We start from the raw sequence: 24,549 nt of genomic DNA, 5'->3' as shown, positions 1-24,549 counted from the left end.
CTGGTAGCGCAGTTCTGAGCAAAATCACAATAGATGCAGTGCATTCATTAGCTTGCTTACAAATGTGCAGCTACAACAGCCTCTGTTGAAGCAAACAAGGCACTGCAATTTAGCGATAGACAAAAGTTTAACATTTAACAAAGCCACTAAGCCTTAATGATTAATGCACAGCTATTTTAAATGTAGGGGATATCCTCAAGTGCCAAGTAGGCTGGATGTTCACCAAAGTCTTATTTTGGATTAGTGCGCAGTTTTCTTTCATAAACACCAGCGCGAGATAACGGGTTTGTGAAGGAACACATTTGCAGATTGTTACTGAGATGAAGTGATGTTGACATGAAATCTGTGTGGGGCAGAGTTAAAAAAATAGATAACAGGTTAGTTTCCTGTCAGGACAGGAAGGAACAGAGTTCTGGTTGTTGTCAGCATTCTGGTGGCAGGTAGTTAATAACAAAGGCTGGAATTTGGAGGACGTAGAAAGTCATTTAATTCCAGCTGTGATCTGTTATGTTTGCAGTCAGGAAACCTGGACCATTTTATGTGTTTGTAAACTGTTTTCTCAGATTTAGACAAATTATTCGATGTTAGCACAGAAGCTTCATAGTGTGTATCTTTCTTAAACATAGACTACAGTTTAAAAAAATCACCTTTCTTCTGTGTTCTGGATCTTTTTCCCACCAGCACCCATTTAAAAAAAAGACCTCAAAAAACTATTGAAAACTCTTTATGCGTTCTTTTTTTCGTCTCACATCCTCTCTTCGTTCTTTGTTTCCTGCTCCCCTTCTAGTTCCCTTTCATTTAAGACGACTCCAGAAAAAAAACATGTTTTGTAAGTTGTTTCACAGTAAAAGTTACTGGAATTCGAACAATGCTTGCTATCATCAGTATGTTTCAGATTACGGTTTAATTAGAAGCATGAGCAGTGACTAATGCATGGTACTTTTTTCTTTTTTTTTTTTTTTTGCTTGATCAAGCCAATGCCTGCAGGATAGGTTCAGTTTCTGTTTGGTTCTTCTTAGTTGAGATGCAGGTCATTTCTTATGTCTGATTGAATTGCTTTTTAAAAATAAAATGAGTCCTATGAATCCAGAGATGTGCATTTGGAAAATCGCCTCGGAAATCAGCATGCAAAAACTTTAAAAGACGCAAAAATCTTTGGCTCTTAAACTTCCTTTCCAAACCCATCTAACCCCCGTCCGTCTTCAGATTCTCGGTCGGAGACTTGTCGGATTCAGATGGTGACTTGTCTACCGAGCCGGTGGTGAAAGAAGTGGAGTTTCAGGGGACCGAGGAGACGCACAGAGCTTTTAGCCATGGCACGGAGCTCATTCCCTGGTAAGAGGCTCAAGCACACATGCAAACACATCCAGCTCTTGGTGCCTCAGCAGACGTGCGACAAACTCTGTGTTATTGTTTTTTTCCAGGTATGTGCTGTCACTACAACCAGACATTTACCAGTTTCTGCTGCAGGGCGCTACGGTCATTCATTACGACCAGGACGGCCATGGCAGTGCTCGCTGTCTGCTACGTCTACAGCCTGATAATACAACACTCACTTGGGGTAAATTGCAAGAGTTTAGTATTAAGAAATTTGACCTTATCTGCTACTGAGTTATTCAGCAACCTCGTTCTTCATGAGTCATATTCATATAGGATTCCAGTTTACCAGTGTAAGGGGGTGTGGGAGGCTTGATACGCTGAAATCACTGCATCAAACCTTCCTTTTCTCAGAACTTTTTTAGCATGTTTATACCTCAAACAGACTAGACCAATTTCCTCTCTGGTTGTTTCTCTTTAAACAGATTTAAAGGGCATTATATAAAAAGTATATTTTTTATTTTAAATGTGCTTTACGTGTTTATCTACAGAATAAAAGCCTCAGTTTAAACTGCTTGTAAATTTGTGCATTCATGCAAGGGCTCTTCAATTTCCGTTTGCCGTTACAGCAGCTCAAACAGTCATAAATATGTTGATTTACGGCAGGTAAACCTCAAAGCGGAGGCCCTTCCCCTGCAGAGCAACCACTGGGATTGGGGCAGCCTGTGGTGGCTGGGCTAGCAGAAGGCCTGCTGGACCTGGGAATAGTGAAGGTTTGTCATAAAAAGAAATCTTTTTTGGTTTTGTAGATTTTTAAAAACCCAGATTAGCTTTCAAGTTCATAACTTTGTGTTTATTTGAATGCGCAGGCAGTGTTTCTGGGCCATCAGGGTGTCGATGTTCATGCTGTATGTTTGCAAAACAAGCTGACTCAGATGACAGTGGAGGAGAATGGCCTCAGCCTTCTGTATGGTCTGAGTACCACAGACAATAGGTTGGTGCCTTTTTATAATCTATTAGGATTTAAATGCACTTTTATATAGAGTTACTGTTACACTGCTAAAACATTTTCATTTTACTTAAAACTAACTAATCTCCTGACTGATGCCATTAGACTTCTGCACTTTGTGGCCCCCAATCACACGGCACAAATGCTCTACAAGGGCCTGTCGGAGTTGGTGAATGCAACCAGGAAATTAAAGAAGTTTCCTGACCAAAGGTTGCAGTGGTTGAGGAAGCAGTATGTCAGTTTGTATCAGGTAAAACTCTAAAAGTACATGTCTCTCTCCCATCAATTTTTTAATGATTATTATTGACACTGACTGTATTTTATAAGCCTGTAAAAATGTTCAGCACACAAAGAAGGATGGAGGAGTTGGATGGATGAAAAGAAGTGGTGTGTGTTTAATTAACAGTAACATTTGTATTCATCTATTCTAGGAGGACGGCAGGTATGAAGGCCCTACACTAGCCCACGCCATTGAGCTTTTTGGGGGTCGGAGGTGGAATATGGGTACGGGTGGTGGAGACAAGGTTGGAGCCCAGAAGAACAACCCCCTGTCGAATGAGAAAGCCAAGAAGAAGAAGAAGGTTCTTGTCAGGGTCAGTAATTTGACCTTTTGCTGTAGTCATGGATGCTAATTTTAGGTTTTAGGTTTTTCACAGACTCATTTTTGACATCTGTCTTTTTTTTCCTCACACCTTTAACAGGGAGACAGTGGGGATGCAACCGATGACGAGATGGTTTCCAGGAAAACACGGAGCTGTAAAGAAGGACTGTATCGAAACGGTCCAGAGTCTGACAGCATCGACCAAGAAGATCCAGGTGATGTTACCTCACTCATGGTAACATGTAGAAGTTACAAGGCCAGATCAGTTTAATTGGTGTTTTCTAGAAACCCGACCAAATGCTTCAGATCTTACAATTTTCTGTCTGTGTGAGCGATCTTTATTCACACTCAACACCTCTTTGCCTCCACAGAAGACAGCATCCCCGGACCACTCTCCCTCTCATCCAGTAAAAGCCCCGGATTGCTATCCTCTTCCTCTTCCTCCTCCTCTTCCTCCAGCATGGCAGGGTCCAACCCGACCCGTCCGCAGTCTTCTCCAATCCTTTCGGGAAATGCTAAATCCCAGCCAGGGTATGTGAAAAATGACTGTAGCGGGGCACGTTTGACCCCACTGACGTCTAACACTTTATTTTTTCCATCCCAGCGAATATATGTTTCCTTTTCTTTGGGGCCTGCAGGGCATGGAGCAGCAGATCGTGGCACGGCCGGGGTAAAGGCTGTTTCAAAGGCTTTCAGAATCTCATGATTTCTGACAGCACAATGAGCTTCATCGAGTTTGTCGAGCTTTTCAAATCATTCAGGTAAATGATCTGATCTTGTGTTTCTTACATTTCTTACATGTTTCCAAAGCAGAGGAAGAGATGTCGGCCGTGCTGGCTTCATTCAGTTCAAGTTCTGACTATTTAAATATAACTTCTGTTTTATCTAAAAATGCATTTTTCCAGCTAAGTGTAATGACTCAATGTTCACATATGCTGTATGTCATATCACATACTGCACATGCCCTGTGCAGTGCTTTTGGAGCTCAGGCCCTCTTGTTATATAACTACTGTTCTTATCAATAGTAGCTAAAGACAGTGATAAAACATATGCAATAAAAAATACCTCTCAAGGTTATCGTGCCAAGGGCATTTTCCAAGAATTCTTCATAATATTTAGCTTGCATGAATTCTTCCCCAGTCAAATGGATGGACATACATCTTTCGCCCAGACAAGCAAAGGATTGTTTTAATTTTAGCCCCTCTGCATTTCTTAGATTGCAGAGTGTCCTCTCATCTGCTGCCCAGCAGATTTCTTTTAATTTCTTATAAAGACAAAAGCTCTTGGGCAACTCTTCAAACTCTCCCTTGTAAAAGAAATTTAGAGGCAAATAAATGTATTTCTGATTGGGTGGCCGCCTCCTCCCCAGTTCAAGTGGCATGGCTGCAAAGCTGAAAATTAAAGAAGAGCTATTGTTCTGATTTACATTTACATATTTTTCCCCTAGACTCTAGAGTAGCTTTGCATGATTCACAATTTGAATTAATCCTTATATCTTACTCTTGGAGCAACTCCCAAGTTCATCTTCTGTCTGACACAAGCTTCTCTCCCCTCACCATATTAGGGATATCCACACTTATTGACATTATACAGATAAGCCAGAGCTTTTGGCTCACAGGGATTGCTTGCGTCTACACTTACTATTTGAAACTCATGTTTGATTTGAGAATCTTCCATTGTGACGGTATATGTATAAAAAACCCTTTATATAATAATTTAATTTAATATACTAGGGGCATGGGGACATGATCTGCTGCTAAAACTGGACTCCACTCTGTAATTTGTTTTTCAACAGTATCCGAAGCAGGAAGGACCTGAAGGAGCTGTTTGACACCTTTGCTGTCCCCTGCAGTCGCTCAAGCCCAGAATCATGTCCTGTTTACACCAACCTCAGGATAGATGACAAAGACACAGGACTGCAGCCAGACCTTGGTAAAAGATCAAAGAGAAGTTACAGAAGTCAAAAACATACACACCTCTTTCTCTTTTACTCTAAATCTCTCCATCTCCTCTGTAGACTTGCTAACCCGTAACGGGTCGGATCTCGGCCTGTTTATCCGGACCAGGCAGCAGATGTCCGACAACCAGAAGCAGATTTCAGATGCCATCGCAGCAGCCAGCATTGTGACCAACGGGACGGGGGTGGAGAACGCGTCATTAGGCGTCTTGGGACTGGCTATCCCTCAGCTCAATGACTTTTTAGTCAACTGTCAGAGAGAGAACCTGAGCTACGATGAGATTCTCAGTATTATACAGGTAAAGTCTGGATTCTTAAATTCACATTCTCAAATCATCCTCATGGTTAGGGGGAAAGATGAAGGAAGAAAAAGAAGGGAAAAGGAACTCACCAATTTTTTTCTCTTGCAGAAATTTGAGCCTTCATCAAGCATGAGACAAATGGGGTGGATGTCATTTGAAGGTTTTGCAAGGTATAGAAAAATAGGAGTTATCATAGATCATTATACTTCAAAGTGCATGAAAATGTAAATGTATAGAGCACAACATAAAAGTTGTCACTGTTGTAGGAAGCCTGAGGGGGTAGCTCTTGATAAGTGCTAAACTTCTACCGACTCCCTTTTGGACTTTAAACATTTATTTACACCATAATGAGTTTGTGTATCGCTGATACAGCCTCAGTGATGCATTTTGCTTTTATATTTTATTTTTATTTTCTTTCTTTAACATGCTTCATTGCATGTTGTTGGCATCTTTCTCTTTATATCAGGTTCCTGATGGACAAGGACAACTTTGCTTCACGTAATGAGGAATCTCAGATGAATCCAGAGGAGCTGCAATACCCTCTGTCTTACTACTACATCGAGTCTTCGCATAACACCTATCTGACTGGGCACCAGCTCAAAGGAGAGTCCTCTGTTGAGCTCTACAGCCACGTAAGCCGGATCGTTTTTTAACCAAGCCCGCTGAGATTGTGCGGTTTGTTGAAAACTGCCGCTTACTTGTGAACGTCTCGTTTGCTTAGGTGCTCCTGCAAGGCTGTAGGAGCGTCGAGTTGGACTGCTGGGACGGAGACGATGGCATGCCTGTTATTTACCACGGCCACACACTCACCACTAAGATACCCTTTAAGGTTTGAAATGCACATGAATAATTTAATTCATAAAGGGGAAATAGATTGTTGGGGCATCAGTCGCTGGCTCTCTGCTCCCATACCTCATCCCTTTGACTCGGTGGAAGCCTCTAGAACAAAATCTGTATCTTTAAACACAAGTGCTCTCTTATGATAGACTCAGGGGTGACGGATCCAGAGAGGAATCCCAGAAAGTCAAATGAATTGTGTCAGTGTTATTTATTTTATGTAATCTGATTTGGGGCCTACAGCTGCACCTAATTTGAAGCTGTTACCCAAAGCTGTTTGAGTTTTATTGTTACATATTTGACTTGCAGTGCTTTTATCGACAATTTCTTCCTTTTCATCTTCTCTCCCGTGGTCCTTCAGGATGTGGTGGAAGCAATTAACCGGTCTGCGTTTGTCAATTCTGATATGCCCGTCATCCTGTCCATAGAGAACCACTGCTCCCTTCCTCAGCAACGAAAGATGGCTGAAATCTTCAAGGTATGAAGGCAGCCTAGTCCTGTCTCTGTCCTTAGAGTTACTGTGTTTCTTGTGTGTCTTTAATTTAATTTTCCAGTTACTGATTAGTAAGCGAGACAGATGAGAATGCCACTGAGCAGTAAAAAACAAAAACTTCTTTTCAATTGGATTGGACATCTCATAGCGTGACTGTGAGGTAACTTATAAATTCACCCAATTAGAAGCTTCGTCTGTCTTTGTTTAAATCTCAGAGCGACACTAATTTGTGGCAGAGGGAAAAATAAACAATAATAAAATAAAAGGAACTAAAATCCTTAGTTTGGCAGCCATGCTCCTTCTTCAGCTATTCTATCCTTTATATTTAGGGAATAACGTTCCCTTTCAAGTAGGCTTGTTTGTTGTGCGACTCCACTCATTTGATTTCCTTGACCCTTGATTTTTTTCCAGCTGTTCTGGGCATTCAAACTGGCCAACGTCCAGGCGCTTGCTTTTATGAACTTCAGGGCGCAAATGACCCTTTCATCTTCTTCTTCTTCGTCTTTTTTTTTTCTAAATTATGAAGCCCACAGATATCTTGGCACGACAGCTATATCGTGGAATATCATTGTGCTTTCATCTCGCAAAACTTCCGAGCGTTTCATCCTCCTTGGAGACTGACTTCTGAGTAGCTTGATAAAGGAAATTCTTTTATCTGCAGACAGCTCTGTGCCTCAGGCCAGCTAACATCACCATGGTTTTGTTTATTTGTAATGTTGATTTGCATGGATAAAATTACTTTATTTGTATTTGGAAGATTCTTCCGCAACCTCTGAATTCCATCCTTTCACTTGATGCTTCTCTTAGCACTCGACTTGACTTTCCTGATGGTGTGGTTTTTGTTAATTTTTTCTGTTTTTAAACTAGACTGTGTTCGGCGAACGCCTTGTGACGCGCTTCCTTTTCGAAAGCGACTTCAACGATGACCCTCATTTACCATCGCCGCTGCAGCTTCGAGGGAGGATACTGCTCAAGAACAAGAAACTCAAAGCCCATCAGGCACCGGTGGACATACTCAAGCAGAAGGTGAAGAAGAAACGCATCTTCCTCACACATTTGTGTCAGCAAAACTTGTTCAAATTTCATAAATAATATAAGAACCTTCCAGGTAGCTCCAGAGCCTTAAACATCTATCATTGTTTGTCATTAGAGTGCAGTCAAACATCAATAATGGATGGAGCTGTGCTAAAAGGTTCACCCCATCATAACTTTCAAACAAGAAAAATGCTTATATCTACAGTATAGATGCTGTGTGCATAGGCACTTATATATATGCTTTCAAAGTAGAATTTTCTATTTTTTTTTTATTAGTATTTTTATTTTAACCCCTTTCCCAGGCTCACCAGCTCGCCCACATGCAAGCCCAAGCAAGCAACGGGTCTCCAGGAGTGACTTCACCCAACAATCATGCCAATGAGGAAGAGGAAGAAGAAGAAGACGACTATGATTATGATTATGAGTCTCTATCAGATGGTAATGAAACCCGCATTGTGGTGTGTGATCGGAAACGTCTAGAATTCAACTGAAGTGTGCGACTTATCAGATTTCTACATCCTTTCAGACTTAACTAGTGCACGACTTACTCATAGATTCTTGTGTTGTAAGCTTTAAATCGGTTTCTGTTCACTAGGTTTTTCTGTTTCTCTTCTTTTTAACACTTAAGTCTCGTTTTATTTTGACACCCTGTTCTTACTCCCTCACCCTTCCTATTTTATCTTGCTTGTTTTCCACTTAGCTGATGGCCTCGCTGCCTCTACTGCCTCGTATGGTCTTGAAGGTAAATGCGCACCTATGATGTGCCTTTCTAAGTATTTCCTTCTGCTTTTTTTTCTTTTCTTTTACAGATTCATGCTGTTCTTCAAAAATTAACCACTGAAATTTCCCTTATTACTGTTTACCAATTGCTACATAACATACTATATTCAGTTGGGTTTTAAGACAATGTTATGATTGTTGGTGCAAATTTACAGCACTGTGCAAAAGTCTTCAGCGACCCCTCTTTTAAAAAAATATTTTGCTTCTTTTAATTTGTTAAAGTAATCTTGAGCAATAGTTCTCAGGATCTTCCAAAACTGGATGAAATTATGAACACAGAAAAATATTGTCAGATTCTGATCCACCATGTAATTTCATCTTGAGTGTCTGATCGGCAGCGACTTCATTTTTCACCATGATTATGATCCCAAACACACTGCCTGTGCAGTAAAAGCAGGCCTAGATAGAAAAACACACCGTGGAACACCAACAGTCATGGATTGGTCTCCCCAGAGTTTACACCTCAACATGTGTGGGAGCAGTGTGGGATCATTTTGACAGAGAACATAACAAAAGGCAGAAACACCAAAGAAAAGCTTTGAATGTCCTTCAAGAAGCCTGGAGAACTATTCCTGAAAAGTACTTAGAGGTGGTCATACCAAATACTAACTTTCAAGTTTATTAGAACTGTACAAACTACATTTGTGTCTTATATAAATGGTAAATGGCCTGTATTTATATAGCGCTTTACTAGTCCCTAAGGACCCCAAAGCGCTTTACACATCCAGTCATCCACCCATTCACACACACATTCACACACTGGTGATGGCAAGCTACATTGTAACCACAGCCACCCTGGGGTGCACTGACAGAGGCGAGGCTGCCGAACACTGGCGCCACTGGGCCCTCCGACCAATATAGCGTATTTCTATTTCTATTTGCATGTTTAAAAAAAATCACCCTTTTTCCCCCTGGCAAAATATAAAGAAATGATGGGTGGCTCGACACTTTTGCACTGCACTTTAGCTGCTGATCTCGTCTATTGCGGCCGAATAACTAGACACAAGGGTTGGAAAGCATTGGTATGAAACATGCGCTGCTGTGCTGCATCGCTGCTTTGGACGTACTCCTATATTTTCCTGCATTCCTGTTGTAGCTCCTAGCTTTCTTCAGATAGTGCTGTAGTGTAACCATCTTCCATGGTAACAAGCATTTCAAAATTTCACTGTTACATAATATCTGGAACCCAGGAAAAGAAATACTCCATCCAGTCCATTTGATATCAAAGAGTTGTTTGACAGAAACGAGGAAGAATAATGTGGTAGTAGTGTCAGCCTGAGCGATCAGGCAAAACATTCTGCCTCAGGCACCACTGACAAATAAGGGCAGCCATCTGTAGAGCAGATATTCACTGTTCACTCGGGTACTATTCAGGTCCTGCTTTATAGTTATTTTAATTCATAGTGTTGTGAGGGATTACCTGATTATTTGAATCGGTTGTAGATTGCTAACGAAGGATGATTAGTGAGTGATCAGGAGTGTTTGTTATGATGTAGACTTGTTTTTATTGCTCTTATGTAATTTCGGTAGCATCCCAACCTCCCAGCTTGCCTCCATACTTACGCCATGTTTCCCTGGAAGCAATATCAATATGTAGCCTGTGACTAGATACTGTTTACTGCAGTACACAGAATTTTTTTCCTCAGTTGTATAGATGCAGTGCTTGGATGGGACAGCATATTAAAAAGAGAAAAACATATTTTTTATATGTGATCAAACAATATACGGTCAGCATTATGTCTCTTTCTCCCACAAACGCATCACCTCCCTTCCTCCATCCCTCCGTACTGTATTTGTCCATGACCTCGCCAGTGGCTGGGCAGGCTCATCAGGGAAACAAAACAAAGCCATCTGGTTTCTCAGGCCCTGCGCTGCCCCTGCGCTAAACAACAGACCAGGGGAAACTACCCTGTCCCAGTCCCAACACTGTTCGCTCCTAATTCCTCCACTATGCTCGTCTCAGTCACAGGAACTTACTGGTCATGGACCAATTTAAAAAAACAAAAACAAACCCATCTCTCTCATCTGAACTCTTTAGATTGATTAAACCTTGCTTCTTAATACCTAGTGCCGCTGTTATGTAATTTCAGACGCTGGATGTTAAAATTGGCAAGCGAACAATTCCCGCCCCAGCCTGACGTCTTCATTTCACCATACACGTTTGGCACATCCACAGGCCCCGCTAACATAAACACTTTTGAACTAAGCTGCCAACTTGCCACCCTCTCCCGATAAGTAGTGGCTCCCCTCCAGTCACCGTCTGGTCCAGCTCACTTCTCTGGCTGCTGTCTATAGCTTAAATATTCAGTGTCAGCTCCTTCTGATAAACAGTTGTTTCTTTTTGTTCTTTTTCTAAAGAAGAAGATGTCAAGAATTGAACACGTTGTCTGTGATAAAAAGCGTCTGCATTTTCAAGTTTGTTGTGGTTTTGGCTGCGATTAATGAGTAGGAGGAATGGGAAGAACTCCCCTGCTGTTGCTCCTGTTTACAGTTGAGAGACATCGCTTTAAATATTAGTAGGAAGGGGTCTTTGTGCGCTTTAGCTTCGGTGCTCCTGAACCGTGCGAGTAGTCAGCAGAGATTTACGAGGTGACGGGTTTCAGCTAAAACCAAAAATTCTTCTTTTAATTGTTCCCAGCTGTGAAGCGGGTCAGCGTGGACAGTCAGTCGTCAGTATGATATAAATGCTTTTATTAAGTTTTTAATGCGAGTGACCAGAATGACTTGAAACAGGTAAATCTAGCGGCCACTCTGTTCTCTGAGAAAACAAGAAAAATCCTCATTTAAGTTGCTTTTGCTTTTACAAGCAGTAGATTCCCAGATGATAAATATTCTTCTTCCCTTCTTCCCTTGCATGCTATGTCTTATTGGTGATTTAATATACACTATATCAGGAGCAGCTCCAGTGCACAAATGTTATTTATGGATCTTTGACAGGCCAGTTTCTGCCTTAAATATACTTGCCTGCTTTGACCGATGAAAAATACGAATCTGGGATGGTGCATTTAGTATACTTTCATTATCAGAGTCCATATTGCAAGCATTAGCACAGATTTTGCTTTCTTGATTGACAGGCATAAGGCTCGCTAATTTTGGTGGCTGCTTGTTGCCGTACAGTCAGCTCGGTGTAAAGCTCAGGTGTCACTAAAACCCGTTTTTTTTTTTGCCTGTCCTCTTCTGTATAGATAATATACTCGATGACAAGCCAGAAGGCAAGAGTTCGGCCGAGAAAGAAGAGCAACCTGCTGATGAAATACCCAAAAGGATGAAGAAAGCTGATAGCACTACACAGAGCAAAGGAAAGGTAGAGATATAAATGTACCTAATCTCAAGGAAAGTCGCCCTTCGTGCTGCTTCCTTTAAAAGAAATTCTTATAAGATTGATTATGTCAGATTACTGAAAAAGAAAGACGTGTTAGGTTCAGAGTGTGGTTCAGCCTCTGATTCAGCACTACATTTACACTTATATAGTGAAATGTTAGCAGTGCTCTCCATGTCCCATGTGTGTCTGCACCTGTAGGTGTTCGACATGGAGCTCGGGGAGGAGTTCTACCTTCCCCAGAATAAGAAGGAGAGTCGACAGATCGCCCAGGAGCTGTCCGACCTCGTCATCTACTGCCAGGCTGTGAAATTCCCTGGTAGGGATCGCTCCGTCTCTTTGCCAAACAGATCTCCCTGTTCCCTTGAATTTCATTAGAACAGACTTTTCTTTATCTTTACTATATATGCCGTCTCCTTTTATCCACCGATATTCTGCTTTCACCTCTCTCCTTTTAATTTTTAAATGCTGTCTATTTCATTTCTCTTTTTTTCTGGATCTTGTCCCACCCTAATCCACTCCCATGTTATATTTAAGAGGTCAAACCTTTCCCCGTGTTTTCAGACATCCAATATCCCTGTGTTACACTCCATTCCTATCCCACACAGGACACCCACTAAGATGATGAATCATCTTCCTCCCATGGAAAAGATACAGTTACTTAGTTTTGCTGTTATTCCCCGGACGGCACAACAACGCAAGTTATTTTACGCCGGACAGTAAGAAAATGTTTTGCGGATGTCCTGATGGATGAGTACAGTTCAAATACGAACCCAGGGTCTTCATCGTGTCATGTCATGTCGCCCTTGTAGCTCTCATGCACTTTCATTGCCTTGCAATAAGTAGAAAGTGAGAAATGCTTGAGTTTGCTTCAAATTTCTTTTTCTTTCCTTTTTTAAAAAAATGTGCTTATAAAACATCTTATCTCGCCCGTTTACGGGAATCTGCCCTGATTGCATGCTTGCATTTATCTCGAAAAGATTTCTCTTTGTCTCTTAAACATCAACCTCTTATCGCCTCTTCCCTTGAGCGTCCTCTTCTGTTTGTCTCCTCTTTTCTTTAACTGACATCTGCCCTTATAAACTTGCCTGTGTTTCCACTGGTATTCTGTTTGTTTACCGTTTCCAGGGACCCGAGATATGAGAAAGAGGAAGTAGGGCAAGTTGTCCAATTCGGACAGGCAGCAGACTGGTTGCAGCTTTGTGTAGTCGGGAGTGATTTTTAGATGAACGGGCCACTTATGTACAAGTGTCTGAATCAATTTAAAAACACTCGCCATTCATAAAATGAAAAGGGCATTTCTCATCTGAAGTATTTTCAGAAGGGAGACTAGAGTACTGTTGCTAAATAAGAAGTAGGACAACATCATTTGCATGCTATTCCTCTCCACTGATAGATGATTAATTTCATGGCCTTAATGGCAAACAACTTTTGAGTTGCTTTACAGAACATGAAGCCCAAAATATAGATCATAAAACACCTTTTTATGGCAGATGTAAGTTTTCAAATTAAATTCCCTTCAAGTGAATCCTGAAAGAAAATGGCTCTGATATGTTTTGGTTTTTTCAAGAAAATTACGATTAAGAAGAGACTCTTGGGATACTTGTGGTGTCTCTAGTCTGTCTGCCTTTCATTAATGACTCTTCTCTTCTGTCTGCTTCCTCTGTTTCCGAACCCAGGCCTTTCTACTTTGTCTCCGGCTGGCTCTAGCAGGGGGAAGGACCGAGGAAAGAGCAGGAAGTCCATATTTGGCACGGCTCCTTCTCGCAGCAGCGCAACAGGGGAGGTCGCGACCCAGAGCCGCACCCCTGGGAAAGGTGAGCCTGGCCCGAGGAACTCGGCGTTAGCAGAGGTTTATGTGTGCGGGTGCATATGGGAAACATGAAACACGATGTAAAACTGCCAAACCAAAGTTTTTAGTTAATGCTGTTTTATCCTAACTTAAATCATGTAGGACCCACATCACTTAATGGAGACGTTTTCATGGCCTTTAAAAGTGTCTCTGTCCCTCAGGTGGTTCGGAGCGACTCAGCTGGGAGGAGCAGCAAACGTCTCCTGTCCTCAACCCCTCCACCTCACTCAGCGCCATCATCCGCACACCAAAGTGTTACCACATCTCCTCCGTCAACGAGAACGCCGCCAAGCGCCTGTGCCGCCGTTACTCTCAAAAGCTCATCCAGCACACGGAGTGCCAGCTGCTCAGAACCTACCCGGCGGCCACCAGGATCGACTCAACCAACCCCAACCCTCTGCTTTTCTGGCAGCATGGCATCCAGCTGGTGGCACTCAATTATCAGACTGATGGTGAGCGTATGTCTGTATGAAGGGCCGTTCACTTCTGACAAACAGCACTTCAGAATTTAATATAACACTGTAATAGCCAGAGGATGATAAAGAAGAAATGACAGTTTTATCATTTTATTGCAGCCCTTTTCTTTTTTTTTTCTTTTTTTCTTTTTTTTTTTACAGCGGTGAAAAAAAAAATTTCATATTAGGTTTGGTGAGACTTTTCGTGCATGCACTCACTTAAACGTGGATGTTTTGTTTAAAGGAAAATCTCTTGTCTTCTACGGCAGCAAATAGACAAGAACGATTTCAAATTGTCAAACAACTGACAGTATCCAAACGACGTGGCGCTCTTTATGACCTGTTTTAGAAAAACTTACTCTCTGTATCCTCCCCAGACCTGCCCATGCAGTTGAACACGGCGCTATTTGAGGCCAACGGTGGATGTGGCTACGTACTGAAGCCGGCAGTGTTATGGGACCGTAGCTGTCCACTTTATCAGCAGTTCTGTCCGATGGAGCGGGATGTGGAGAAAATGAGCCCTGCTGTCTACTCCCTCACAGTGAGTTAGGAAGAATGTCCTCTTCACCCTTCAGCCCTGAACTTTGCTCGACATTACATGCCACAGCTACGTGTTAGAGCTCAAACACCTGACATAGTCATATCCAACATTAAACAGTCTTGTCAGCTGCCTAGTACAAATGCAGACAGGTCTCGGTAGCAGGTAGTCATCAGGTGAGCACACAGCAAGCGAGTGAGTGTCATGCCCACTCAGGTGGACCCACATCTGAAGCTACTGAAGCCTAAAGCCTACATGTGAGTTCAACTGAGGACCTGATAATGGCTGAATTTCCAGTTTGCATTTTAAGTATTCATAAATATCCCATAAATAAATCCATATGAATTTGTTACATTCATTTCAATCTTCATCTACTGTATATGGTGCAGTTTTTGAACTCTCTAGGCCTTAAAAACTTAAAACTCACCGACATACCTGCATCTTTGCAGTGCATTAAGGTGCTCAATATATTAATAATATAATGAGTATAAATATGCTAAGATGCTTAAGGGTCTGCCGCTGAAGTTACATTTTTACAAAACTGTTAAATGAAGTAAAATTAATATCAGTGCACATTTTGATGGTATATCTTTACATACTGTTTGTGGGTCTCTCATACAGGTTTGTTATAACTCAAAAAAGGCTTAATCTTAATAATTGGTAGATTTTTATTTTACTGCTTTTAATTGCAATAAAGTCAAAGTAATTTGTATATATATTTGTTATCTTAAATGATATCATACACATTGAAATGTTTAGTTTGTGTGTGTGTATATTGGAGAATTAGGTAACTTTAAGAAATGGTAAAAGAACATAAATTAAATTTTTATATTCTTGGGTCGTCTAATAGTCTTTAATGATATGACACCTCCGCTGCTCTTTTCTGCTCAGATTGTGTCCGGGCAGAACGTTTGTCCCAGTAACAGTGCCGGCAGCCCCTGCATCGAGCTGGATGTTCTGGGCATGCCCATCGACAGCTGCCACTTCCGTACCAAACCGATCCACCGCAACACCCTCAACCCCATGTGGAACGAACACTTTCAGTTCACTGTGCATTTTGAAGAGATGTGTTTCCTGCGATTTGCCGTGGTGGAGAACAACAGTTCCCAGACCACAGCTCAGAGGACTCTCCCACTTAAAGCCCTCAAACCAGGTACAAATACCAGATAATGTACATCTGATAAAACTTTGTCTCCAGGCTGTAGATGGGACTTTTATACACCAATAAAAATATGATGTAATCAGTCTTTCAAACCACTAAAAGGTTTTCAAGACCGTTTAATTTTTTGTTTTTATGTGTTTGTGTTTTAGGTTACAGACATGTACAGTTGAGAACACAGCACAACGAGTCTCTTGAAGTCTCCAGCTTATTTATCTACAGCCACAGAACAGAGGAAGGTCCAGCAGGGGGCGCTACTGCCTCATCTTTGGTAAGATTTATTCAGGTTTGCTGCTTTTAAGAAAAACTGTAGATCAGATTCGACTTCTTCGTGTTACTGTAATTTTAAGAAACTTCTTTAAGGCGCACTAAATAATGCTTTGCAATCTAAATAAATTCAGAGAAAGTGGAGAAAGTAAGAGGGAGCATCTGGCATTCAGTGTGTTTTTATAATGACCTGCTGCCTTACATCTCTCTGACTCCCGAAACAGCTGTTCAGTTCTGAGGAGAAGCATGCGTCCCAGCAGCACAGGGTGACGGTGCACTGCGCTCCCGGTCCTGAACCCTTCACTGTTTTCTGTGTTACCGAGCAGACCACCGCCAAACAGCTGCTGGACGTGGTCAGTGCTGTAGAATCTGTAGAGCATTTATAAAGGCGGCAGTCACGGGAGTCACACACTTTTAAGCTTTATCTCTCTTCTCTACAGGTCGTGGGGTCAGCGGGAAACCCATCCGAATACTTTTTGTGTGAGGAGAAGGTTCCCCTGTTGAAGGAACGGAGCGAGGTGAAGCGCTGCCCGCAGCACCGAGCTCTAGCACCTGAGGAGGAGGTGGTCAGGGTGGTGTCCAGCTGGAACACTGAGGAGGGATATGTGAGGAGACTGTGCCTCAAAACTAGAGAGGAGGTACACATGTTTAGTAGATGCAGTTAGAGTAATAAGCGGTTTCTCAAAAGCTTTTGTGAAGGCTATTTTGCAGACTCTGGCTCCCCCTTGTGGTTGTGTCATGCACTGTTTGACTGTTACTGTTGCTTTTAATTGCTGCAGAACTTGAATGAGAAGAACACGGTGGTGGAGGGAGAGGAGGAGGTGACTGTGGCAGGCAGAGAAGGAGGTGGAGGAGGAGGAGGGGAGGATGATATGTTCTTTGTCCAGGTCCATGAAGTTTCACCCGAACAGCCTCACACTGTCATCAAAGCTCCACGCTACAGCACGGCTCAGGATATCATACAGCAGGTGAGTCCAGGAAAAACAAACGCATTATATAAACAAGCATGAGTCACAGCAGAAAGCACATCCTAATATTTTCATCGATATTTCTCAATTTTCTTCGTTTTTTGGCCAGACTCTGTCAAAGGCTAAGTATTCCTACAGTATCCTCGCTAACCCCAATCCATGCGACTACGTGTTGATGGAGGAAGTGACCAAGGACGTCGGCTCTAAGAAGTCCTCGTCCACCAAGCCTCTTCAGCGAGTGCTGCTGGATCACGAGTGTGTCTACCAAGCTCAGAGCCGGTGGCGGGGCGCGGGAAAGTTTATTCTTAAACTCAAAGAGCAGGTAGCTCTGAGCACGACGACCAATTTCTAGTCCTAGAGACTCTTTAGGTTTTTTTCTTAGTTTTATTTAATATTTATGTTTATTGTAGCAAGACTTTTAAAGAACATTTTTGTTTTTTTGCTTTCCTTGTGCACGTCCACAAAGGAGACCGTTTTATATGTGCAACTTTGCTCTCAGCCGCCATCTTTCTAACATGCTGTTCTTTCTGGGGATGCAGCGATACATCGGGCGAACATCTATATTGGTGATAACAGCCTTGTTGTATCAGCCAATAGGATGACCAATATAACTCAACTGATATTTATCTGCTGAGTTGCATCCTTTTTAATAGTGATGAAGAGCCAGAAGGCCAAATGGGTGTTAAAAACATCAGTATGAGTGTTGGCCCAGAGTTTGATAATCGCTGCATGCCTAGTTCCTACTCAATACGCTGTTGCTTGCTCACCAACGTGTTTTAGCATGCTTAATTGCCTACATGAAATAACCCGTTCCTGTGACCCTTATTTCCCAAATCTTTCATCTGTTTTGTGCTTTTGTGATTTCCTTTGTAGTGTTTTCCATCTGCTTTGTTACTAATATGCTTATGTAACTCTATGCTCTGTACATTTTAATGCTTTTAGCGTTTTATCTATTTGTCATCGTTTTGCGCTCGATTTTTGTTTGTTTTGTTTTTTTCTCGCTCTGACAGCCTGGAAATAATGTGTTTAAATGTCCTGCCTTGCTAAATAAAGGTCTAATGCCTCTGTAAGCTCTATTTGTTTAAGTTTTTTCATCTGTCTTGAGACAAAATGTGATCTGAAGAAATAGAAAAAAAGTAAAGGGGATCATGTACATTGGTGTTTTCTCAGCTCTTATGAGTCTGCTCAGGCTCTACTGGCACATTTCTTATGCTGTAAATGCATCTCTTTTACACGGATTCACTTCTGTTTCCAGGTGGTGAGGGAGGACAAAAAGAAAGTCATTTCCTTTGCCAGTGAGCTCAAGAAGCTGACTAGTCGCAGCCGCAGCATGACAACTGGCAGCGGAGTGGATGGCCCTGCCCAGAGTAAGGATGATAGAGCTGCATGCTGTGTGGCTCTGACAGAGCTCCAGGAGTGAGGCTCACACTCTGCCTGCCGTGTTTGCATGGAAAAGCAACAGAGGTACCGTATGTCATCTCTAACCTCTAACATTCGAGAAGTAGAACTCAGTGTGAGTGGGAAAAATTGCCACTATTTTTGAAAAGTACAAGCAGGGTTTGGATGGGATAGATTTAAAATTGTTGATGGATTATAGGTGTCATGTAAGTACAATGCAAAAACCAAACAAAAATATGGTAGCTCTCAGGGTGATCGACCTTTCTTTTAAAGTGCCTTACACTCTTCTTATTATTATAGTTTTTTTAAAGTCTCCCAATTGAGATTTTGGATGATGCTTATTTTTTTTAATGTTTTAATCTTTCAAAAGTTTTATGGAAAATTAAAGTCATGATAATAATAATGATAATGATAATAATAAAAAAACAGACTATTTATTAACTCCAAATCTGCTCCAGGCTGCAGGATCTTCTGACTCACGTCTCCAAAGTGATTTGCAGAGTTTTTGTACAAAAAAAAAGAAATAAAGTGAAAATGAATGGAAGCATATTCATTTTTAATCTAACTCCACCATTAAAACTCTAGGTGTAAGTGGTGTTTTTATCCTGTGTCGAGCTTCTTCTTGTACCTGAACCTGAACAAATTTAACGTGAAATTGAGGCTAATAAATGAATAAAAAATAAATAAAATCCCTGCAATAAATAGAAACATTACAGTGTATACACTCACTGGAAGTACTTCGTCTGCTGCACCAGACACTAGACTGGCTATTGTGTTATCATTATGAGGAAGATGAATGCTGTGGTAGCCTGTACCTGTCAGGTTTAGTCTCACAGAGGCATCATCAAAATGCAAACGCCGCTCATAACTGTGGCAGTCTGCATTGCAGTGATAGGTAATTACATTTCTGATAGGTTGATCACCTGTCATCGTGTGATGACGTCACTGTTTCTGACAATGACGCCCAGTGTGTATTCTTGACATTTAACAAATGTCTGGAACTTTTTTCCCCCCTTCATAAAACAATTGCAGTGCCCTTTTGAAATCTTTTGTCATTCAGATCCTGTCTTCTTCTTCTTCTTCTTACCTACTTTTGCAGACTTATTGCTGGATTCATTAGCAGTTTATCATCACAGCTAGGTTAGCAGATGTGTGTTAAAACAGCAGAAATGTGTATTTCATGACCCAAATGAGAGGCTATGCATGAGAGAACTACAGAAACGTGATCAAATATTGCTCAACAGGGCAACACAGTCATTCTCCTTCATTTAGGATTGCGTTTTTAACGTCATTGCTGTTTTCTCATTGGGACTGAACCCTCTCATACTTCATTCTAAAAGTAGTAACAATACTCCCCTTGTAAGGACTTTGAAGTAAATTAATCCTAATTACAGACTATGCTAAAAAGAAGGGTCATACAGTACAAGGCTAAGTGGCAATTGTCACCATCGGTCAGCTGTAGAAGACGTGTTTAATCAGCACCCTCAATTGCGACTTTCAATTTAAAACAGATTAAAAAAAGGAGCCCTGAAGAAGCAAAACCATGTGACAAATGTGCAGGTGATGCACAATAATATGCTAACTGGAACGCAGAAAAAGATTTGTATTTGTGCTTGTGGTCATTTTTGCAGTTTACTTCAAAGTCTGTTGTTTTAAAACCCCTTATAGTCTAATATTGAAACGGCAGCCATTTTTCACATTTTTAACAGAAGATCACTTTGTGGTGTAGCAACAATTCATCATGGTTATGTTATTAACAAGTGTTGTGTTGTGTCTTTCTTTAAACTTTTTTTTTTTTTTTTTTTTTACTAAATATTGAAAAACAGAAACATGAAAATAGATCCTATTTCCTCTTCAGGGTACCTGTCTGCAGCTGCAGGTCTGAGGGCATGGGTGACAGAGGGCAGGGTGGGGGCTGGAAGGTTCCTACAGGCCTCCTCCAACTCTTTCAGAGAGGAGCTCCTATCTGTCCACCTTCCCACCTCTTCTCTGACCCCTTCAGCCTGGAAGCTTTACCTCCTCAGGAACTGGAAGACCCACAAATGAGTTCTAGACACAGAGAGACTTGCATCGACTACTTCTTAACTTGGAGAATTTCTCTTTTCACAAGGTGTTTTCAGTGATAGTCTCGTGCATTGTCGGGTTCTGAGATTCCCTCCTGTCAAAGTCTTGAAGGAATCCAATCCTACCCTGTGTTAAATGAGCAAGTGAAGGACAGGATCCAGTCCAGGCTCTGTTACTGGGTTAGGTGACAGGTAATGAGCCCCTTTTTGCTTGGGAGGAGATTGGCGAGCCCACCCGCTGTCATCCAAGAGCTGTGATGGTCGTGGGCTGGTAGCTCAGCTCCTCTTGGGGCAGCTGTTTTTATTGAAGTCCGCTGGGACATGAAATGGCAAACTGTCCCTCATATTTCAAATAAATAAGAGAGGAGGAAAAAAGATTCCTGTGTCACATACAGAGAATAATTCTGGCTTTGATGGTTGCTAAATTGCCATTGGATTTAATGAAATAGTAAAACACAAACTATTTGGAGTATTTATTTTCCCTTTTCAAGGACTATTAAATCTCCACAAGTGACTACGCGCCTTGCGCACTAGCATAATTGTTTGAATAAATCTTTTGTACAGTATGTTTAAAACAAAGAAGTAAAATCCACACTTGGTAGTAAATGTTAAAATGGACGAAGAGATGTAGGAGATTGTTGCTTCCTCAGGTATGGGCTCATTTGGTTGAGGGCATTGTGAAGGAGGCTGACAAGCTGGCTTGTTTGGTTCTTTCCCTACTGTTCCAGTTTCACAGTACTGTAAGAGCACATTTTGGGGCAGTGCAGATGAGCAAAGCTCACAGAAAGACGCAGCAAATGTGAGGATAAAGAATCGGAGGCTTCTATTCTATTTAAATGTCGTAAAAATGGAAGCAGTTTATCGGACACTACCGTATTTGCCCTAAATAGTCAATATATGAGGAGCGTTTTAAGGCAGTGTAGGCACACACTATTATATTCTGCAAATGCAAATGTGGAGCAACTTCTCACTGTTTTGGTAAAGTTGTCTTGTGTCGGTTTAAAATGTTGCAACACTGCCTCCAACATTTGATGATTTTGTGGCTGTATCTCTGAGGATGATCTGCTTTGTTTTACAGAGTATCTTATTGCTCACATCATTGTGCACAAATATCAACCATATCTCACCTTGTCAGCCAAACTGAGCAGCTTAAAAAGTTAAAAATGTATATATATGAATATATATACATTACTATATATATATTTAAAATGTAATTTAAACATGGGGTATTGCTTTTTAATAGTGTGAATACAATGCGATCACCAGAACTGTTTGTTAACCTTTTTTGTGCAACAGTAAGCTTTCTGAATATTTACATTGTTAAATGCAAAACTGGTGGAGCCCAAAACATAGTTACAAATTTAGTCAGACATTCATTACTTCAGAGATTGTTCAAATATGGACATTTCCTCTGTTGGACCTGATTATAATCGAGTATTTCCTGCAAATTCCTACATCATTTTATTGGTGCAATGATGGTTATAGCACTAAGATCCTTTGGAGAGCATCCCGGTCTTCTTCAAACAACGTTTTGCACTTTTTGTTTTCCTTTTGCTGTCGTCATCAATGTTTTTGTGTTACTGTCTAATTAGTGACAGCGACTTGATTGTTATGGTTAGAACTGCTTCTGTCTTGTTATGTCGTTGTATTTATTACTTTCAATTTCAGCCCAGTCACAAATTTAGTTTTAAAGAAAGCACAAGTACATTTTGGGGGAGTTTTTTGTCAGACTTATAGGTATGTATTCCGTGTTCCCCACACAGAATTGAATGTTCGTAATGCAATTGATTGGTTTTTCTTTATTTATTGGTCTGGACTTACTGTCCTTGATTTTAAGAGCAGCATCTTTATAGATATTTAATGTAAGTAATGACTAGATTTTTTTTTCTTTCTTCTGCACATCTAAATCTACATTCAAAATTCATTTGGTGCCACTTTTCTCTCTTTTAATTAGCGACATTTCAATATTTTAGGACTAATAGTAACTTTTTATTTTACTTCCTCCCATTTGGTTAATGACGTTACCAAATATACATTAAAAAATAATAACATTAAGATGTAAAACGACATGATACATCTTGATTATTACCCAAAAAGGAGCCGTGACACAAAATCAAGTCCATCATCAAGACTCAAGAACACAGACCTGCTGTATTATGGTTATTTTATTTCTCCATTTAAAATTTTCACTCAGAAAAATCACTTTTGAGTCTCTTTATTGAAAGCTGTTTCAATTCATTCCTGCTAACTCAGTTTTAGGCTTATTATAAATCCTACTTTTATAAAAATGGAATCATTTTTTTTTTACCAATATTCCAGAATACTAAAAATTTAACAAACTAGAATTATTTGTTTAAAGAAGCTTAAAAACCTTTCAAAAATGCTTAATGCCAAGTAATGAGTTATATTTTTAGTGCAATAGTGAAGATCTGTTATTCTTCATCTTTTTAATACCTACAAACGACTGACATGTTCCACTTTAACTCATACTTTCAACTTGTGACCGTCAATTAATGGGTTAAATTTGACCTGATTAATATTAATCACATGCGTGGATTATGTTTTGTTGGGAGTAAGGGAGTAGGGTGGGACCTAAGGCTTATGATATTTAAGGTAGATGAGACTGTGATCCCAGAAACCACAACTCTATATCGGTGATAATTAAGCTGCAATCCTTTAATCCAGTCAGGCTTTTGTTACTCTAACTGTTTCTAATTTAAACTTTGGATAAAAAAAAGCCATTACGCAAAGCAAAACCTAATCTTTCACGAAATGGTCATTACAACTACATGTCTGGATGAAAGCGATATCAGCTCTAATAAGCGTGTGAAATCCACAGTGATTCCACACAGGAAGGGACATTTTCAGTTTTAAATCTGAGTTATAACACCACCACATCTTGTTTCCTTTTTTTCTCTAACCTCTAGACCTCGTTTCTGAATGTAACTGTTCTTAACCTGAGACAAATATGTGTTTGAAGTTATTTATTTGAATGTGAAGCCCTGGTTGGCATTTGTGTTGTTTATGCGTAAGTTTCCTGTAAGTAGTTATTAGTGTTTGTTTATTTATTTCAGTATGTGAGAGGGTGAACTCTACTGCCCTGACTTTACTCAAACGTATTTAGATATGTAAAGAAATATTTTACTGTAAAATATTTAGTGTATTATTCATACTTATGGCATGTTATTCTGCAGTATGCAGCAGCATTTTATTTTCCATAACTGTGGACTAAATCTGACAATTTGAGACTTTATTTTACATTTTGGTGTATTCATTATATCCACGTGTATGCTGTCAAGCTATGTTTTGATTGTTAGCACTTTCCATAAGTGGTCCACTATACACTTTAACATCCGCTCTCTGTGTTATGCCATGACTGTCAAGTGAACATTTGTCTATTTACTTGAATCTTTAAATGGATGGTTATCGGTGGATTTTATTTTTTGTCATATGAATCACAATAAAAATGGGAAATACTTTGATCTCTTTCTTATGTCCAGAGGATGGTGTATCCAGGATTTCTAGAAACTGTTATGCATTTTGAGATTGATAAGACCACGTGGCAATTTTCCACTCGATTGTAGTCCATCTTCAATGACCAGGGATGGACACATGTCCGGATCTTATTTATACAGAATTTTCTCGTTGCATGGTAGAGATTTAGAGTTTCTAATCTGAGTTTGCAGAGGATGGTCCAAAAAACTGAAAATATCCAGTGAGCAGCAGTTCTTTGAGCAGAAATGTGTTTTTGATGCCAAAGGTTAGAAAAAACGTGGCTGGACTGCTTGGAGTACCACTTGTAACTCTATGCAGAAGAGCATCTCTGAATGTTAGGGCAGCAGAAGACCACACTGGGTACTAGCTAACAACAGGAAACAGAGTACAGTTCACATAGGCTCAGTGAAAGTGAACAATAGAAGATTGAGAAAATGTTACCTGATGTACTAAGTCTTAATTTCTGCTGTGACATTCAGTTTAGAATTTGGAATAAACAACGTGAAAGCGTGGATCCATCCAATCTTGTATCAGTGCTTCAGCCTGCTGGTGGTGATGTAATGATGTGAGTGATATTTCCTAATATTCCCTTAGTAGGAATAACCTACCTGAGCATTGTTGCTGACCACATCCATCTTTTTATGACCCCAGTGTTCCCATCTGTCCGACTGTGTGATGCTATCGTGTCAATATGGACTAAGGAT

At 40.6% G+C, this 24,549-nt stretch overlaps 1 protein-coding gene across 10 annotated transcripts in view; it reads left to right on the top strand.

The window, feature by feature from the left end:
• plce1 (phospholipase C, epsilon 1) overlaps positions 1 to 23,832 on the top strand; it is a 79,286-nt gene extending 55,454 nt beyond the window's left edge. For 4 of the 10 annotated variants that reach the window (XM_040038847.1, XM_040038843.1, XM_040038841.1 and 1 more), the window contains 32 exons: positions 788 to 829; positions 1,207 to 1,335; positions 1,425 to 1,561; positions 1,984 to 2,090; positions 2,187 to 2,311; positions 2,432 to 2,576; positions 2,758 to 2,919; positions 3,028 to 3,142; positions 3,299 to 3,458; positions 3,566 to 3,688; positions 4,723 to 4,859; positions 4,945 to 5,183; positions 5,295 to 5,356; positions 5,653 to 5,818; positions 5,908 to 6,015; positions 6,385 to 6,501; positions 7,384 to 7,542; positions 7,854 to 7,989; positions 8,252 to 8,293; positions 11,517 to 11,635; positions 11,852 to 11,969; positions 13,330 to 13,467; positions 13,664 to 13,954; positions 14,335 to 14,498; positions 15,387 to 15,648; positions 15,807 to 15,925; positions 16,146 to 16,274; positions 16,362 to 16,559; positions 16,701 to 16,889; positions 16,999 to 17,211; positions 18,145 to 18,256; positions 20,146 to 23,832. In XM_040038847.1, coding sequence (XP_039894781.1) covers positions 788 to 829; positions 1,207 to 1,335; positions 1,425 to 1,561; positions 1,984 to 2,090; positions 2,187 to 2,311; positions 2,432 to 2,576; positions 2,758 to 2,919; positions 3,028 to 3,142; positions 3,299 to 3,458; positions 3,566 to 3,688; positions 4,723 to 4,859; positions 4,945 to 5,183; positions 5,295 to 5,356; positions 5,653 to 5,818; positions 5,908 to 6,015; positions 6,385 to 6,501; positions 7,384 to 7,542; positions 7,854 to 7,989; positions 8,252 to 8,293; positions 11,517 to 11,635; positions 11,852 to 11,969; positions 13,330 to 13,467; positions 13,664 to 13,954; positions 14,335 to 14,498; positions 15,387 to 15,648; positions 15,807 to 15,925; positions 16,146 to 16,274; positions 16,362 to 16,559; positions 16,701 to 16,889; positions 16,999 to 17,211; positions 18,145 to 18,256; positions 20,146 to 20,333 — 4,651 coding nt within the window. In that variant the 3' untranslated portion in view covers positions 20,334 to 23,832. Of the gene's footprint in view, positions 1 to 787; positions 830 to 1,206; positions 1,336 to 1,424; positions 1,562 to 1,983; positions 2,091 to 2,186; positions 2,312 to 2,431; positions 2,577 to 2,757; positions 2,920 to 3,027; positions 3,143 to 3,298; positions 3,459 to 3,565; positions 3,689 to 4,722; positions 4,860 to 4,944; positions 5,184 to 5,294; positions 5,357 to 5,652; positions 5,819 to 5,907; positions 6,016 to 6,384; positions 6,502 to 7,383; positions 7,543 to 7,853; positions 7,990 to 8,251; positions 8,294 to 11,516; positions 11,636 to 11,851; positions 11,970 to 13,329; positions 13,468 to 13,663; positions 13,955 to 14,334; positions 14,499 to 15,386; positions 15,649 to 15,806; positions 15,926 to 16,145; positions 16,275 to 16,361; positions 16,560 to 16,700; positions 16,890 to 16,998; positions 17,212 to 18,144; positions 18,354 to 20,113 lie in introns of all 10 variants that reach the window. The other 6 variants (XM_040038849.1, XM_040038850.1, XM_040038846.1 and 3 more) reach the window with 6 other exon arrangements.
• Positions 23,833 to 24,549: the final 717 nt, after the last annotated feature.

Source organism: Simochromis diagramma, unplaced genomic scaffold (genome assembly GCF_900408965.1).
Source record: "Simochromis diagramma unplaced genomic scaffold, fSimDia1.1 OVJJ01000402.1, whole genome shotgun sequence".
NCBI classification, from domain to species: Eukaryota; Metazoa; Chordata; class Actinopteri; order Cichliformes; family Cichlidae; genus Simochromis; species Simochromis diagramma.
This window is presented reverse-complemented; position numbering and strand designations above follow the sequence as displayed.